This window comes from Xyrauchen texanus, chromosome 45 (genome assembly GCF_025860055.1).
Source record: "Xyrauchen texanus isolate HMW12.3.18 chromosome 45, RBS_HiC_50CHRs, whole genome shotgun sequence".
Taxonomy (NCBI): Eukaryota; Metazoa; Chordata; class Actinopteri; order Cypriniformes; family Catostomidae; genus Xyrauchen; species Xyrauchen texanus.
Window position 1 is genome coordinate 18,476,015 of NC_068320.1, and position 15,604 is coordinate 18,491,618.

A 15,604-nucleotide genomic window follows, 5' to 3' on the forward strand; every position below is an offset into this window, starting at 1 on the left:
CACATCATGAGAAAATTTACATTTTTGGGTGAACTAATCCTTTGAATTAGAACAATGCAAAATAGAAGCACTTTTACAAGTGGTCTCAGACCACTCATAAAGTGTAAATCTTTGACAACACACTGAGTGATTGAGTTTTTGGTGCATTAGATGCACATAAGAATTTGCACTATACACCGAGTGCTCATTTTTGAATGGTTCCATTCTGTTCCGTTTGTGCATCTACTGTTGAAATTGTGGCAAAATAGTCCTAGCCGACTGTGAGCTGACAAACTGAACACATTATACTTTTGTGCTCCATACTGGTTTCAGAGCTTTAATTCTATTATACAGAGACTAGCATGGCAGCATTGTTCTTAGGAGCCATTTGCACACTTGCTAATGAGCCTTAGCGACAGCATTTTTTTTTTCCGTCCCCACTGTGAATATGACAAGTCCACATGGTAAAATGATGTATGGAAACCAATGCCAAATGAGATTCTATAATCTTGACTGTGGCAGTCCTATGAATATGAATTGACCTGAGTGATATTCATTTACATTTGCCAAGTGTTTTCCAGCATAATGTTGAAAATTACCTGTCTAGCCCACTTATCATACAAACCCTTGAAGACTTGGGTAATTCTAATTTTCAGTCAGATGGTAATGGACACATTCTTAGTGTGACAAAAAGATGTCCTTTACAAAAAATGTATAATTTCACGCAGCCTTAGAGGAGAGGAATGAAGGAAATACAAGCACAGATTGAACAGAAATGTCTAGAAGCAGATTTAGCTGTAAAACCATGTGAACCAACAGGAATGGTTGTGAATGGGATTGTTTGAGCCTCTTTAGATCCAAAACTCATCAGGGCTTATTGATTCTGCCCCATTTGCTGAATGTTGGGTCAATTACCCTCAGTGTTAGCATCTGCAGGCTTTTTCTTCTAATGTGGAAACACTTTCTCATCATTACTCCATGAGGATGTGCACAGTACAGCCTGCTAATTTACATTAGCAAATCAATCTGGGAATGGCCTGCTGTCGGATAAATACTTTTTAGTTTGTTCCTGTAGCTGAACTAGAACATGCCGCCACTAATGCCAAGGTTATGGGTTCAAATGCCAGAGAACAAGCATATGGATAAAATGTTTACCTTCTATGACCTGCCTAGGATCAGGCTATCACAAAAAGACATGTTAATGTCAATGGAAGTGAATGAGGCCGATCCGTAAACGTTAAAATACTCACTGTTTCAAAAGAATAGCCACAAGACGTAAACAGTATATGGTTTACCATGACTACCATGATCACGTTTAGTCTCTTTGTATGTTACGTCATTGTATTGGCCATATGGAGTGCATTCATGAGTGCGAGCACGAGCGACATGTAGCTGGCTGCAGTTCACATAAAGGCCACAGGTGTCATTAATAACAAGGGTTTCTGAATCTTACATACGGCACCTTTAACTAATGATAATGTTATTTTATAATAACTCGCCAAAACATTACAATTGTCACCATATAGTCACCGTGAAGTAGTTCCAAAGCACTGAATTTTTCATTCGTGAAACACAAGGAAAAAGGATGAGAGGATGGTGATTGTGACTGTCAACCACCTAAAGCACATAAACTCCCCATAAACGTTGTCCATATCACTGTTGCTCTACATTTTAAGTCCTCTGAAGCCATACAGTAGCATTGTGTGAGGAGCCATTTAAATCTTTCTCTTCACTCGTTCGAATATGGGGAGCACCCGAGGACCTAACCCTAACGTCTTGTTTAGCGAGCTCACCTGAATTTCATTGAGCACACCTGACACCATATAAGGAGTAAGGGGGGGTAAGAAATTGTGCACAAGCTTCAATGGTTCTTGCATGTATTGTCACGTAGTGAACCACTGTCCTATTGCATGCAAGACTATGTTAAAATGTCTACAAAGTATAAGGTATACTAGAAAATCTGATCAACTGAATCCAAAGGCAATATCATATCTCTCAATCACAGAATCAAAATCAGTAGCAAAAGTCAAGCATACTCAACAGCCATCAGAATGAGTTATGTGTTTTACTCATGAAGGTGTTGGAGTGTATACAGCATCTTTTAAAAGCCAGTTATGTTCAATGTGATGGAACCACCTGTAATGTGCCAAAATAGTAATACTCAAAATTACGACTGGGGTAGTAACAACCTTGAAGCCACTATAAGTTTCTTTGGATAGATATAAGTTTCTTTGGATTTGAATTATCTGCAAAATGAATTATAATTGCCTTTTGGGTTTTAACAGGTAACTTTGAGCTGGTTAGTCTGCTTTTGGAAAGAGGAGCAGACCCATTGATTGGTACCACTTACCGTAATGGGATTTCCTCCGGGCCCCTGGGCGAAATGAACTCGTACAGCTTGGCAGCCTCACACGGACACAGGTAACATGCACCCAATGACTCCACAGCTACAGTGATAACTCACATATGTAAGTGACAGCACTTTGCCAACCAGCACAACAGGGAACCAAACTTTTATTACTTATTTGACACATTTGTCACCACACATCATTATTCCTGTTTAGTTATACATCATCCGAACTGCAATAACTTAATCTATCAGGTCTAATCCCCTGATCCCTTATTATTGCCAGACATAAAAAGCTTAGCTGGTGTATTTGGCCGCAAAAGTGTATGTAATTTACTAACATAACTCCAGCCCTATCACTCTCCATTGCTAGAGAACTGTATGGATGACTGGATGCTCACTCATTCAATCACCTATGCCCAGCTCTGCATAATGAAAGCTCATTGAAATTCAGTGCATGCAAGTGAATGAGAATCCAGCATGTTAGACGGCCAACTCGCCCACCTCTGCGGTATTAAGGCAATCCGTTATACAGGACGTCTGAATGGGAGACGTATCGAGGTCTGAGCCAGAACTGAATATCTTTGTTGGTGTTCAAGTCCCAGAGATTTTTGCAGAGGTGTATATAGAGATGATTTGTTGATTATGCAGATTAGGCTGGTCGATGAGAGCGCTGGTACTTTTTATTAAGTAAATTAACTTAATGCAAACATACAAGCCTGTGAACATGCGGCAGAATTGAAGAGAAAAAATATTTGAATGCACTGATTAATGAAAGTCATAAACACAAATGCGCTCTGGGTGTTTCACAGATGAAGAATTTTAAACGCTTTTTGCTCATCAGTATCAGCTGATAGAAAAATTATGCAAGTAATCCCCATATACGTAAAACAATATTTCTAATAAAGTCAGATTATGACACAAGATAAGTTTTGTGCTCTCACAAACAAAAACATTTACAGTCAAACCTGCCTTAAAGGGATAGTTCACTCTAGAATAAAAATGATGTTATCATTTACCCACCCTCATGTCGTTCCAAACCCATATACTGTTATTGTTTATCTATGGAATCCTTATGCAGCTCTTTTCCATATAATGCTATCAAGCTCCAAAAATGACAAAAAAACATAAAATATAAAAGCTGTATAAAGGTAGTCCATATGACTCGAAATGTTAGTTGTTATTCATTGATAAACACACGCTCTGTCTAAGCTCTGAAATTGTATTTGCGTCAGCACTGAGATTTGAGGGAGCTGCCACATAATGGAATATTTTCAGTGAATAACGACTTAAATTTCTGTATGTTACTCACACAAAGTTATCATATGGCTTCAGAAGACATGGAATGTTGGCACAAGTCACAGAGTATGGACTACTTTTACATTTGTTTTATGGTGTGGAGCTTGTCAGACGTGGTCACTACGAACTGTTGTTGTGTGGAAAAGAGCTGCATGAAGATTCTTTAAAATTCTCCTTAGAACAGCATACGTGTTTGGAATGACATGACGGTGAGTTAAAAAGAATGTAAATACCTGAGTGAATTGGTTGGCCCCTGCAGGAATGTGTTCCGGAAGCTTCTGTCCCAAGTGGAAAAGGACAAGGGGGATGTGCTGTCTCTGGAAGAGATCCTAGCTGAAGGTTCTGAGCCAGGAGAGAGGAGAGTGCCACACACAGAGGGCACCCTCCGGACAGGCAAGGCCAAACTAAGGGCCCTCCGCGAGGCCATGTACCACAGTGCCGAGCACGGCCATGTGGACATTACCATAGACATCCGCAGCTTGGGTTAGTAAAAACACTGCACGCTTACCATAGGACAGGTATACACCTGGAAATACCACCTCTATTAACTGAGCTTCAGATGTGTGTGCTTCTCATCTGTGTCACTGCATGTTGATATCAGGCACACTGAAGTTCCTAAGTCATGTGCATGCATATGTATGCGCTTTTTCTTTTCTTTTTTTTGATTGGCCAGTTATTGTCTTTTAAATCTGAATGTATCCGGAAAAGTTTAAAAGCCATGTTTCAGTGCAGTGTCTCATTGACAAGCGAGTATGCTGCCATCCACTGTTTTCGGCCACACCAGGATGGAGCATTTACTCTACAAACAGATTTCAATACCAGGTGTAAACAGAGTCATAGACATTTACAGCCTGCCTCAGTTCTTTCATGCAGCAATCACCATATCTATACACATATATAGCACTGACACCATTTAGTTTCAATATACATCACAGTATACAGTACATTATACAGTACATACATTCAATATTCATCTGATGTGTTGTGTAGGTGGATGGACAGATTGATTTTGAAATGTCACATAGGTTAATTGATAAATTGATTGCATATGCAGGTGTGCCCTGGACCCTTCACACATGGCTGGAGTCTCTGCGTACGTGCTTTGTGCAGCAGAGGCGACCACTGATCCAGGGCCTGCTGAAGGACTTCAGCTGCATTAAAGAAGATGAGTACACAGAGGAACTCATCACACACGGACTGCCACTCATGTTTCAGATCCTCCGAGCCAGCAAGGTGCATTTTCACTTCTTTATTACATCATATCAGAGGACATTTATTATCTAGATGACATTTAAAGGGATAATTCACCCAAAAATGAAAATTCTGTCATAATTTAATCACCTGTTTTATTCTTCCAAACTCATATGATGTGGAAAATGATGCAGTGAATGGTGACTGAGGTTAACATTCTGCCTAGCATATCCTTTTGTGTTCCATGGGAGAAAAAAGGTCATACATGTTTGTAACAACATTAGGGTGAGTAAATAATGGCAGAATTTTAATATTTGAGTGAATGAGCACTTCAATGTTAAGTTAAAATTGACCTTTATTATTACCGATTTCTCTTAGTCTCCCTCTATATTACTGCCTCTAACATTGAAGTGTTTTATTTTCACTGTTAATTTACCTTTTAATGCCTTTGCGTTATTATTATCATTGCGCGTCAGTCCATGACTCTGAGCAAACAGGCACTCAACATCAGCCACACCGATTTCAGCTGTCTCTGTAATTAGCATGATAAAAACTCTAATTACAGCTCATCATAAATGGTGTGTTGGCTTTACCGTAGGCTTGAATGCACTTTTATTTTATAAAACAGAATTTAAGGTCTAGTTATATCCTGCGTGTGTGATTTGCAGTACGAAGTCATCAGCCAGCAGTTGTCTGTGATCTTTACCCAATGCTACGGGCCTTTCCCAATCCCCAAACTCACAGAGATTAAGAAGAAGCAAACATCTCGTCTTGGTGAGTATGTCAGCTGTGCTCAACAACCCTAGTTTCTTCCAATATGCATGTTTCTGGCCTTGACGTGAATGATTCATTGTCGCTCATTATTCCAAAGAATTTTTATTTTTATTTTAATCAACATGTTATAACTTACTCTTCCTCTAATATGACTTTACTTTTCCGCTGATGTCACCTAGGCGTGCATGCTAATGGATAATGTTAACCAAAAGTCAAAAGTGTATAGAATGATCATTTTTCATGATCTAATTAAATCCTGATGGATAAAATCAAATCCTGCCTTGCATTTATTCTTTTTGATTATCAAAAAGACCTATGTTACAGGTCAAATTAAAGAAATACAATTTGTGAATGCAGTTCCACCTTTTAAAACTGACTCCCGCTAAGCTTAGATTCTTCCATTATTAACAATGACCATAATGAACAATGCCTGGTAACTGTTCTAAGATCAGTATTAATGGCCAAATCAACTTTGGATTAACATAAACCCAGAATGAATTGGTGAGATGCCGAGGTGTAAAAAGTACTTAGAAATTAGACTTAAGTGAAAGAATGGATATTGAGTGAACATTTTACTCAATAAAGTAGCTAAACAAAAACATACTTGAGTGAAACTTATCAACTTTTTTCCTAGCTAAAATGAAATCAAGAGAGGATGTTGTTAAAGTCGATTGGTTTCCTGGTAGAATGAACACTAGAGTTAAATAGCAGATTATCAGTTCATAAACACTTTTCACTCTGTTCCTCACACAATGCTATCTTATGACATATAAACACTTACACTGCATTACATAACCAACTACATTTACAAACTTGTTTGAGTGTAATCAGATTGCATAGTAGCTCAACTGACTGAATGAGTGTTGCATGTGCGATACAAAGGACCGGAGTATGAGTCCTAAAGAGCACACAAGTCGACACGTGAACACAAAGTGTTATAGAAGCACCACAAAATGACGTAGTTGCTTCGGAAATTGTGTTTTTCATCTCACATTTGCATTTTATGACACTATCAGTTAGGTTCAGGTTTAAGGTTTAGGGTAGGGAGGTCGGCTTTGTTCATAGTTTTGAATGAATACATCACTTTCAGTCAAGTGGTCACATTCGATCAAGTTAAACAGATATTTCAACATATCCGAAACTTAATTCACATCTGAAATTCCAGCTCTGCAGATGGTCGGAATTCTACACAGCCACAGTGCAACACTCTATTTGAAATGACTGACCTCTGGTCCTTCATCTGTCATTTGTTAGATGCAGTGACATGGCGACTTCAGCCCAACAAGATGAAAGAAAATGATCTCCAAAAATGTAATGAGTACTTTTCATGTTTAAATAAAATTGTAAGGAGTAAAAAGTAAAATAAAATATTTGGAAATGTAATTAAGTAAAAGTACAAGTATTCTGTTTAAATTGCACTTGAGTAAAGTAAAAATCCCCAAAAATAATACTTAAGTAAAATACTTAAGTAAAAATATGTAATCACTTTACACCCCTAGTGAGATGTCATTGATAATTGTGGTTGCCAAGATCACTGTACTGAGCTGCCTTAATCGATACACTAGACAGACTTTCAGGGCACACAAGGACACTTAAAGTATCCCCAATATTTTCTCTCTAAGCAGAGGAAAGTGTGATCAATGAATTTACAATTTCAGTTCAACTGAAATAGGGCCCATAAAGTGTTTGAGGAACGCTTGTGACATCTAGGCTTTGGATGAGGTATTGCACGCCTTGGACTTAGCAACATTTTTCATGCTCTCTGACATGGTATTACACTCTAAATAATTATATAGTTTGTGTAATAACTGTTGATTGAAATAAGGTGCAATTTGTCCTCCAGATCCACACTTTCTCAATAATAAAGAGATGTCTGATGTGACATTTCTGGTGGAAGGAAAACCCTTTTATGCCCATAAAGTGCTGCTCTTCACTTCCTCACAAAGGTAAGTCTTGAAGGGTAATATTTTAGAATTTAATTCCTTTGCAGTTAAACATGCACCTTTACACTCACAAACCGCAGAACTGTGTATCTTACAATGCACGTTATGAAACTTATGTGATTTGTGATATATAGATATACATATATGTGTGTGTGTGTGTGTGTGTGTGTGTGTGTGTGTGAGTGTGTATTTATCACTTTGTGGGGACCAAATAACCAAATGGGGGACGAAATGACCCCATAAGGATAGTAAAACCCAAACTTTTTGATGTTGTGGGGACATTTTGTCGGTCCCCATGAGGAAAACAGCTTAGAAATTATACTAAATTATGTTTTTTGAAAATGTAAAAATGCAGAAAGTTTTCGGTGAGGGTTTAGGGGATAGAATATATAGTTTGTACAGTATAAAAACCATAATGTCTATGGAAAGTCCCCATAAAACATGGAAACTCAACGTGTGTGTGTGTGTGTGTGTGTGTGTGTGTGTGTGTGTGTGTGTGTGTGTGTGTGTGTGTGTGTGTGTGTGTGTGTGTTTTATTCAATCATTGATCAGCTAAAGAGTCAAGATTAGTCTTGATAATTTAATGAAATAATGAAATAGTGCATATCTTGTTAAAGCAATAATTCACCCAAAAATGATCTCATAATTTACTCACCCTAATGCCATACCAGATGTGTATGACTCTCTTCTGCTGAACACAAACGAAGAATATCTCAGCTCTGTAGATCCATACAATGCAAGTGAATGGTGGCCAGAACTTTGAAGCTCAAAAAAGCACATAAAGGCAGCATAAATGTAATCCATAAGACTCCAGTGGTTAAATCTGTCTTATGAAGTGATATGAAAAGATCACACTTATTTTTCTTAGGCAGATAGAGAACATTACTGAGTATATGATGAAGCATTGTAAATCAGCTTGTTTGTGATTGAAGAAGTTCATGTTGTTACATTTTCCCCTTATAATATGGCTTTTAGAGGATGTTCACAGCATTTCTCTTTCTCTCTTTCTGCCCTTTAGATTTAAGTCTCTGCTTTCTAACAGACCAGCAGCTGAAAACACTTGCATCGAGATCAGTCATGTCAAGTACAACATTTTTCAGGTTGGAATTCACTGTCACACAAAACCCCTTCAAACTCCTGCCAGCACAAGCTGCTTTACCCTAATTCCCATCTCTGTCTGCCTGATTTGGCTTAAAGACTGAATATGAAGAAGTGCAAAGCTTACCTGTCTTAAACATTTTTATACTGTAGAAGTTCTGCTATAACTTTCTGAGAACTGTGTGTGCTATGTGTTTCAGTTGGTAATGCAGTACCTCTACTGTGGCGGCACTGAGTCACTGCACATCAGGAACACTGAAATAATGGAGGTAATAAATATTCTCTCCTCTTTCCTGTATGTGTGTGTAGTGGGGGGAAATTCTATAGGTAATTTTCAGGTGCATTTTCATGCCTCTTTCTTCCTTACTCCTACAAAACCTTTTTTTTCCATCACCGTGGCACCTACACACTAATGATAACTTTATGATTGATGGCTTGAGATGTGTACACGTGATGTTGAATATAATGTATAAATGAGTTATGGTCTGATGGAGTAGGGGAGATTTCTAATGCTGTAGTCACACCGGAAATCACAAGAAATGATAAAACAACCTGCTCTGAATTATAACTCGAGTGAAGCATGAATCGAATCACTCATACATCACCATCTTTACCATATGGGGCTCATTTGTGCATAGCACTGCAGCAGAGATGTTGTTGATCAACATTTAAGTGTTTTTAATTTATTGATTGCTCTTGAGTGTTATGAAGCTTGATTGAGCTTAGCTTATTGATGGACCCTCTGCTTCAAAGCTCCTGTCTGCAGCCAAATTCTTCCAGCTTGAGGCTCTCCAAAGACACTGTGAAATAATCTGCTCCAAGAACATCACTACCGACACCTGTGTGGACATATATAAACATGCCAAGGTACACTTAAAGCTCAAATGAAAGATGGATAATGAATGCAGCTGATATGTTATACTTTTATGCCTATGATTTGCTAACTGCTTCATTAATGTTTGAGCAATCAGATGTTTTTCCATTCACGTACTTGTAACATAAATTATTGTAGTGGGCTTTTCAAGAAATTAACCCACGCTTTTTAACCCTGGGTTAATGTAATCCTAGATTATCTGGTTCCATATTTCACCCTGGGTCAATAATTAATTTTACCTTTCATAGTGTACATATGTAAACACATTTCTTATTTACATATTTATGTTCAGCTTTGGGTACAGTAAGATACTCAAAAAAGTAATCCACTACAAATTACTTCTCTAAATTGTAAGTCGATTACTTTTATTACTTCATCAGGAAAGTAATTACATTACTAATTACTTTTAAGTTACTTTAAAACATATTTTTACAGAAAGATTTTTGTTTTCTATGTCCTTCTTTTTCATTGTCACACGCAAGCCATACACTCAGCACCACATGTTTTAATGCCCTTCATCTGCCATAGAAATGCAAACAGATGTACATATGAACAATCATCATGTTTTAAATGTATTCTATGTAAAACAATATGATTTTAAAAGTAATGAGCTTAATTGAAAGTTGGTAGCTGTAATCTGATTACAGAATTGTTACATTACTTTTAGTCTAAAAGAGAGACTGGATTACAGTACACCCAACTAGAGGTCTTCACGGGTCCAAAAATGTGTGCCCGAACCCGAAGAGACCCGGAAATGTTCTATCCGGAACCGACTCGGACCAGTCTATTATTTGAAATCTGGACCCGGACCCGGCCGGGACACACAGACCCGATTGAACCCGATCGGCACAGATCCCACAGCTAATCGCTATTAACAAGTTAATTTACAAGTTGTGAAAATAAACCTTTGAGTCTTAACTAATGTAACATTAGTAGCCTTCTCTCCTGTACCTGACCGTGACACATACAATCCATCCTCCTTGCCAAGAAAGATGGCATAATAACATCCATGCTGTTCCTCTCTTGCTGATTGAAAGAGCATGTATAATTCACTCATTATTTCAGCTTCAAAAGTCTAATTGCAGTCACGGTGGTGGATGACAAACACAACTTTGCAGCATTGCAGTTTTTTGTATCTCGCGTAATACGATAACTTCCACTGTTTGCCCTTTTGAACTATAACAACGATTGCTCGTTCAATGCCACGGCCGCTGACGTTACCATCACTAATTTGCTGTCATCTGCATTTGCTGAACTCACGCCAACGGCAATAATGCACTTCGGTTTACGTCATCTGTCAAACACTGATATGGCGGAATAAGTCCCGACCTTCTAAATAAAAGAGCCAATCGTCAATTGGTAAAGTCATCACATCACTGCAGATGTTAAACAGACCCGGGACCCGAAGTACAAGAATCCTCGGGTTCGGGTGGACACGTCAAGACCTCTACACCTAATACTGTTTATGCTGTTAATATCATTTAACATGTTTACATGCACATTCTTGTACTGATTATGCGTAATAAGCCGACTATGTGTGTGGTCATGCATTAAACGCATTAAACAGCTTTTCTTTATCTGTGTAAGGTCATAAACATCTTAAGAATAATTAAATCGACATGGGTAGATTTTTGCCCATTACCTGTATTTAGTGTTGGATGTGTAAAAACCTTTACCTGTGTTCTTACTGGCTTCTCCAATGTGTGCAAGAGTTGTGTGCATGTCTCTTCACGGTTTGCCGTCAAAAGTAGAGAATAACTCTATTTCAAATCTCATGATTTTTGGGAGTTATCCACATATTGGCGTGCATGTAAACGGGTTCATTAATTGGACAAATACAGCATGGAACCATTTTAATAACTGTAAATCTGTAAATCTATGCACTGTAAAACTGTCTCATAATTATTCTTGTTAAAGTGTTTTCCATAACTGCTTCCCTCAGAAGCATTTTCTAAATACAGAGCATAAAATATTTCTGTGACTGTAGGCACAAAGTGCACAAATATTTAATGAGGTTTATGATTGGTTGTCTGGTGATTAATAACTCGCTGTTACATAATAGCATTGTATTATTTCACACTGTATACCTTTGGCATCGCAATTTGGAGTAGGGCTGCATAATCCAGGGTTAAAACCAGTGCTAACCCCATTTGAAATCTAAAAGTATGAAACGTTGCTTAAAGGGATAGTTCACCCAAAAATTTAAATTCTCTCATCATTTACACACCCTCATGCCATCCCAGATGTGTTTGACTTTCTTTCTTCTGCTGAACACAAACAAAGATTTTTAGAAGAATATTTAAACTCTGTAGGTCCATACAAAATATATGCAAGTGAATGGTGACCAAAACGTTGCTCCACAAATCACATATAGGCAGCATAAATGTAATCTATACAACCCCAGGGTTTAATATATGTTTTCTGAAGCAATGCAATCACATTGGTTGATAAACAGATTTTTCAGTCCCTTTTTACCATTAATCTTCCATTTCACTTTCACACTTTGAAAGAGAATGTGGAGATTTATGGTAAAAACTAAAAATATTTACTTTAATATTGAGCTGTTTCTAACCCACACCTATCATATCACTTCTGAAGATATGAATTTAACCCCTGGAGTCATATGGATTTATATGATTTTTCATATCACGTCACCATTCACTTTTTGGGTGAACTTTCCCTTTATCCCTGGGTTAAAAGTGACCTTCAGGGTTCAGCATTGTGTGAAAAACTCATATTTAGGCAAGTCAAGTCACACATTTTTATAATTTTTGTCACATTTCAGTTCCTTGGAGCCTTGGAGCTGGCAGCCTTCATCGAGGGCTATTTCCTGAAGAACATGGTGCTCCTGATCGAGCTGGAAGACTTTAAACAGCTTCTATACGACGTTCCTGCAGAGAGCCCTGGTCCAGGGCCAGCTTATGATGTGCTTCATGATCTCGAGAGAACCCTGGCCTTGCGGATCCGCTCCATCCATCTTTCCACCTCCAAGGGCTCCATTGTCTGACACTTTCACCATATTCACGCACATCACACCAACTCTTACTTACTTAAGAGCCCCATTGTTGTGTACCACTATCTGACAACTGGTTAGAGACATTTAAAACATCAGAGCCAACTTGATTAGCACATGCCTAATTGGATGTACTGTATGTAGGACCTAGAGAATTCTTTTTATTCCACAGGCTTACATCTCCACAACGTTGCAGAAACGTCAGCCTGCTGAACTCATACCATTCCAAGGGCTACGTTACGGGACATTCTCTAAACATCTTAGCAACGTTGTGACAAGCTAATCACACCTGACCAATTATGTCATCACTGCCTCGGTCATGCATGCCGATGGGTCTGTTTCATTGTTAGGTGAACGCTGTCTATTGCAATTGATTGTCATGCTACCCGCTGTGCACTGAGCTTTTCTGTGGGCATATTTTTAGCAACACATGGTAATATTACTCTCCGTCCAATTTACAGTACATAATATTGTTAGCCTGCCTTCTGAATACTGAATTTGTGTAAACTTATCTCCAAGTGACAAATTTCTCAAAATGCTAAGCTAATGATGCATGTTGTTAAAACAACCATTACGTTTGGTAGGTTGCTGCCATTACGTTTCCTAAGCCATCTGTGTTGAAGTTGGAGAAAGCTCCTTGGCAAACATCCTTTAGGTGTAGAGTTCTAAAATGGACGTTTATATACTTAATACTGACATTCAACTATTACAATTTTTGGTATCTTTGTGAACAATAATATGCCAGCCATTTAAATGCAAGCACTTGTGTTTGATCTAAATGCTTTGCTATTTTAAGAAGTATTGATTTGCTAACTTCAAACAAAGTGGCACAGGATACATAGAGTCTTTTGTACACTGATCCAACACGAATTATCCCACCAATGGTAGACTTAAAAAAAAATGTTGTCGTTTTAACTTTAAATTTTTCATTACCTCCTTGCCCAAAATGTTATGTTTTCCACCATTGCATTGGTTTTGAGCTAAGTGTCCCCATTTGTTTCAGCACACAAGTTTTATTGACCCTCAAAACCACCACTGTGCTTAGTACACTCAAAACTGAGTAGTTCATCCTTGCCTTGAGGTCATGTAATTAACGATCTGTGTCAATAATCTGCATGGATCCTCTCAAACTTTTGAAGAATACTAAACTCAGTGCTCTTCAATGCTAATTTACCTGTTTTGAGAGCTAATTTTTCTTTTGTGGATGCAAAGCTGTTTAGTCTGATGAAATTTACTAACAGGACTTTGTCTTTGTTGCTTGCAAGTCTGTCTAATAGTGTATGAAAGATGCCATTGCACTGGTCGCTACCTTTGTGACCCAATGTACTGTACATATTCCCGGTCCTCACCTGCCACATTGCTTTTGTTAAATGTGAAAATGTGAAGCCAGCTACAGAAAAAACAAGAAAAAAAAAGGTTTTAATGTTTCTGCCAAAGTGCATGTTCCAGTTTTCCTGTGTTTGTCGGTACCCTTCGCGATGTTGGTACATTAGAAACTGTACTGGATGTATAGTGTTACCAGCAGAGGATTTTTGACCAGGCTAAACCCAAAGTAACAGGTTTTCAACTGTCACACATGTCATCCAAAGAAAATTTGAAGATGACATCATAAAAAATCTCAACCAAATAGTTTTCATGTCCATTTCAGAATATTTATCAGTACAAATGAGAAGAGAATATTTGATAATATCCATACTTTGAACTATTTATAATAAGGGTATGCACCTTCCATAATGTGCTGGTAGTGCTGTCCAGGAGTCCTGTTTTGATTAGAGATGTAGTCTATGATTTATATTTTATGTACAGTAGAGCAACGGAGTAACTTTAATGGTCATGAACATCCAACTCCTCATGTAAAATGAAAAGGTTGGTTAATTATGTTAAATTGAAATGCACAGTTTATTGATATGTAGCTAACTATGGAATAACAGTATCATGATGCAAATAATTTTAAACTGTGAAGATACATTTATTTTAAAAGACTTAGTATAGTTACTTTATTTTCTTACAAAGTACATTTATTGTTAAATCCTTGTCTGCTTTTTTGTGTATCACAGGTAAAAATAAGTCATAACGTAATTGTATATGTCCTTGCGTTTGGAAAATGTCATTTCTTTGACAAACTAAAACAAACAGAGACAAGGATAAATCATTTTAATGTAATTTAAAAATTGGACCTGATTACTTGCAATGTCTACATTTTAACCCTCATTGATTTGTGTTCAGATTGATGAATGGATTTTCAAAAGCAATATTTGGCACAATTATTTCCGTGCTAATATGTATCATGTAAGGTTTATGCTCTCTTGTCTGACCTTTATTAGTCATGCATAGGTGTAGCTTTTGACCTCTTTGAAAATAAGTCACTATAGGGACAAATGTAGTGTCAATAGATCTGTACACCTTTTCCCATAAAAGTGAATTGCTCAGTGTTTCTTGGCTTCAGCTTTTTCTGCTTCGGGCTGTTTTTCTATCTCCACTAATGCACAACTTCTGACATCTCTATTAGACAAAACCTGCATGCTTTGGCTGGATCAGAGTCTAACAGAATTTGTTTGCTATTATTATTTCACTGATTGAAACATTGTACAAAATATATCTAGAGAAATATCTATAGAACTTGGTGTAAATATAAGGGGTTGTGGTTGAGTTTAACAATCAAAACAAGAATGTTACACTTGTGCTACAGTGCAGTTGTTCAATGACATGCATTTGTGTACAGCCAATAGAAATGACCACGATTGACCACTGTGTTGGGTCGTCATTAAAATTTCTGTGATAAGCTGTCAAGTTTTTGATTGATTGATTGATACCTTAAATGTTTTGAATAGAGCATTTACATTTAATTTCATTGATAGTGTCGTGATTAACATTGTATACCCATATGTACATGTAAATATTTTTTGTTTTGTTTTGTTTTGTAAACAGTTTTTTATACACCCAAACAGAGACATTATTATTCAGAATCCCCAGGTTGATGTCAAGATCATGGGTGTGATTTTTTTTTCCAGGTATGATTTTCCTGGAATAACAGTAAAGGAGAGATTGATCTTGTTAAATGGCACCACTTCTGGAGAATTTGACAG

At 37.5% G+C, this 15,604-nt stretch overlaps 1 protein-coding gene across 3 annotated transcripts in view; it reads left to right on the top strand.

Annotated features, from left to right (window-relative positions):
- Positions 1 to 15,298, top strand: part of btbd11a (BTB (POZ) domain containing 11a) — a 153,998-nt gene extending 138,700 nt beyond the window's left edge. For 2 of the 3 annotated variants that reach the window (XM_052118421.1, XM_052118423.1), the window contains 9 exons: positions 2,265 to 2,400; positions 3,885 to 4,108; positions 4,680 to 4,858; positions 5,485 to 5,590; positions 7,434 to 7,536; positions 8,552 to 8,633; positions 8,832 to 8,900; positions 9,385 to 9,498; positions 12,291 to 15,298. In XM_052118421.1, the coding sequence (XP_051974381.1) occupies positions 2,265 to 2,400; positions 3,885 to 4,108; positions 4,680 to 4,858; positions 5,485 to 5,590; positions 7,434 to 7,536; positions 8,552 to 8,633; positions 8,832 to 8,900; positions 9,385 to 9,498; positions 12,291 to 12,512 (1,235 nt within the window). In that variant the 3' untranslated portion in view covers positions 12,513 to 15,298. The remainder of the gene's footprint in view (positions 1 to 2,264; positions 2,401 to 3,884; positions 4,109 to 4,679; positions 4,859 to 5,484; positions 5,591 to 7,433; positions 7,537 to 8,551; positions 8,634 to 8,831; positions 8,901 to 9,384; positions 9,499 to 12,290) is intronic. The other variant, XR_007969715.1, reaches the window with a different exon arrangement.
- Positions 15,299 to 15,604: the final 306 nt, after the last annotated feature.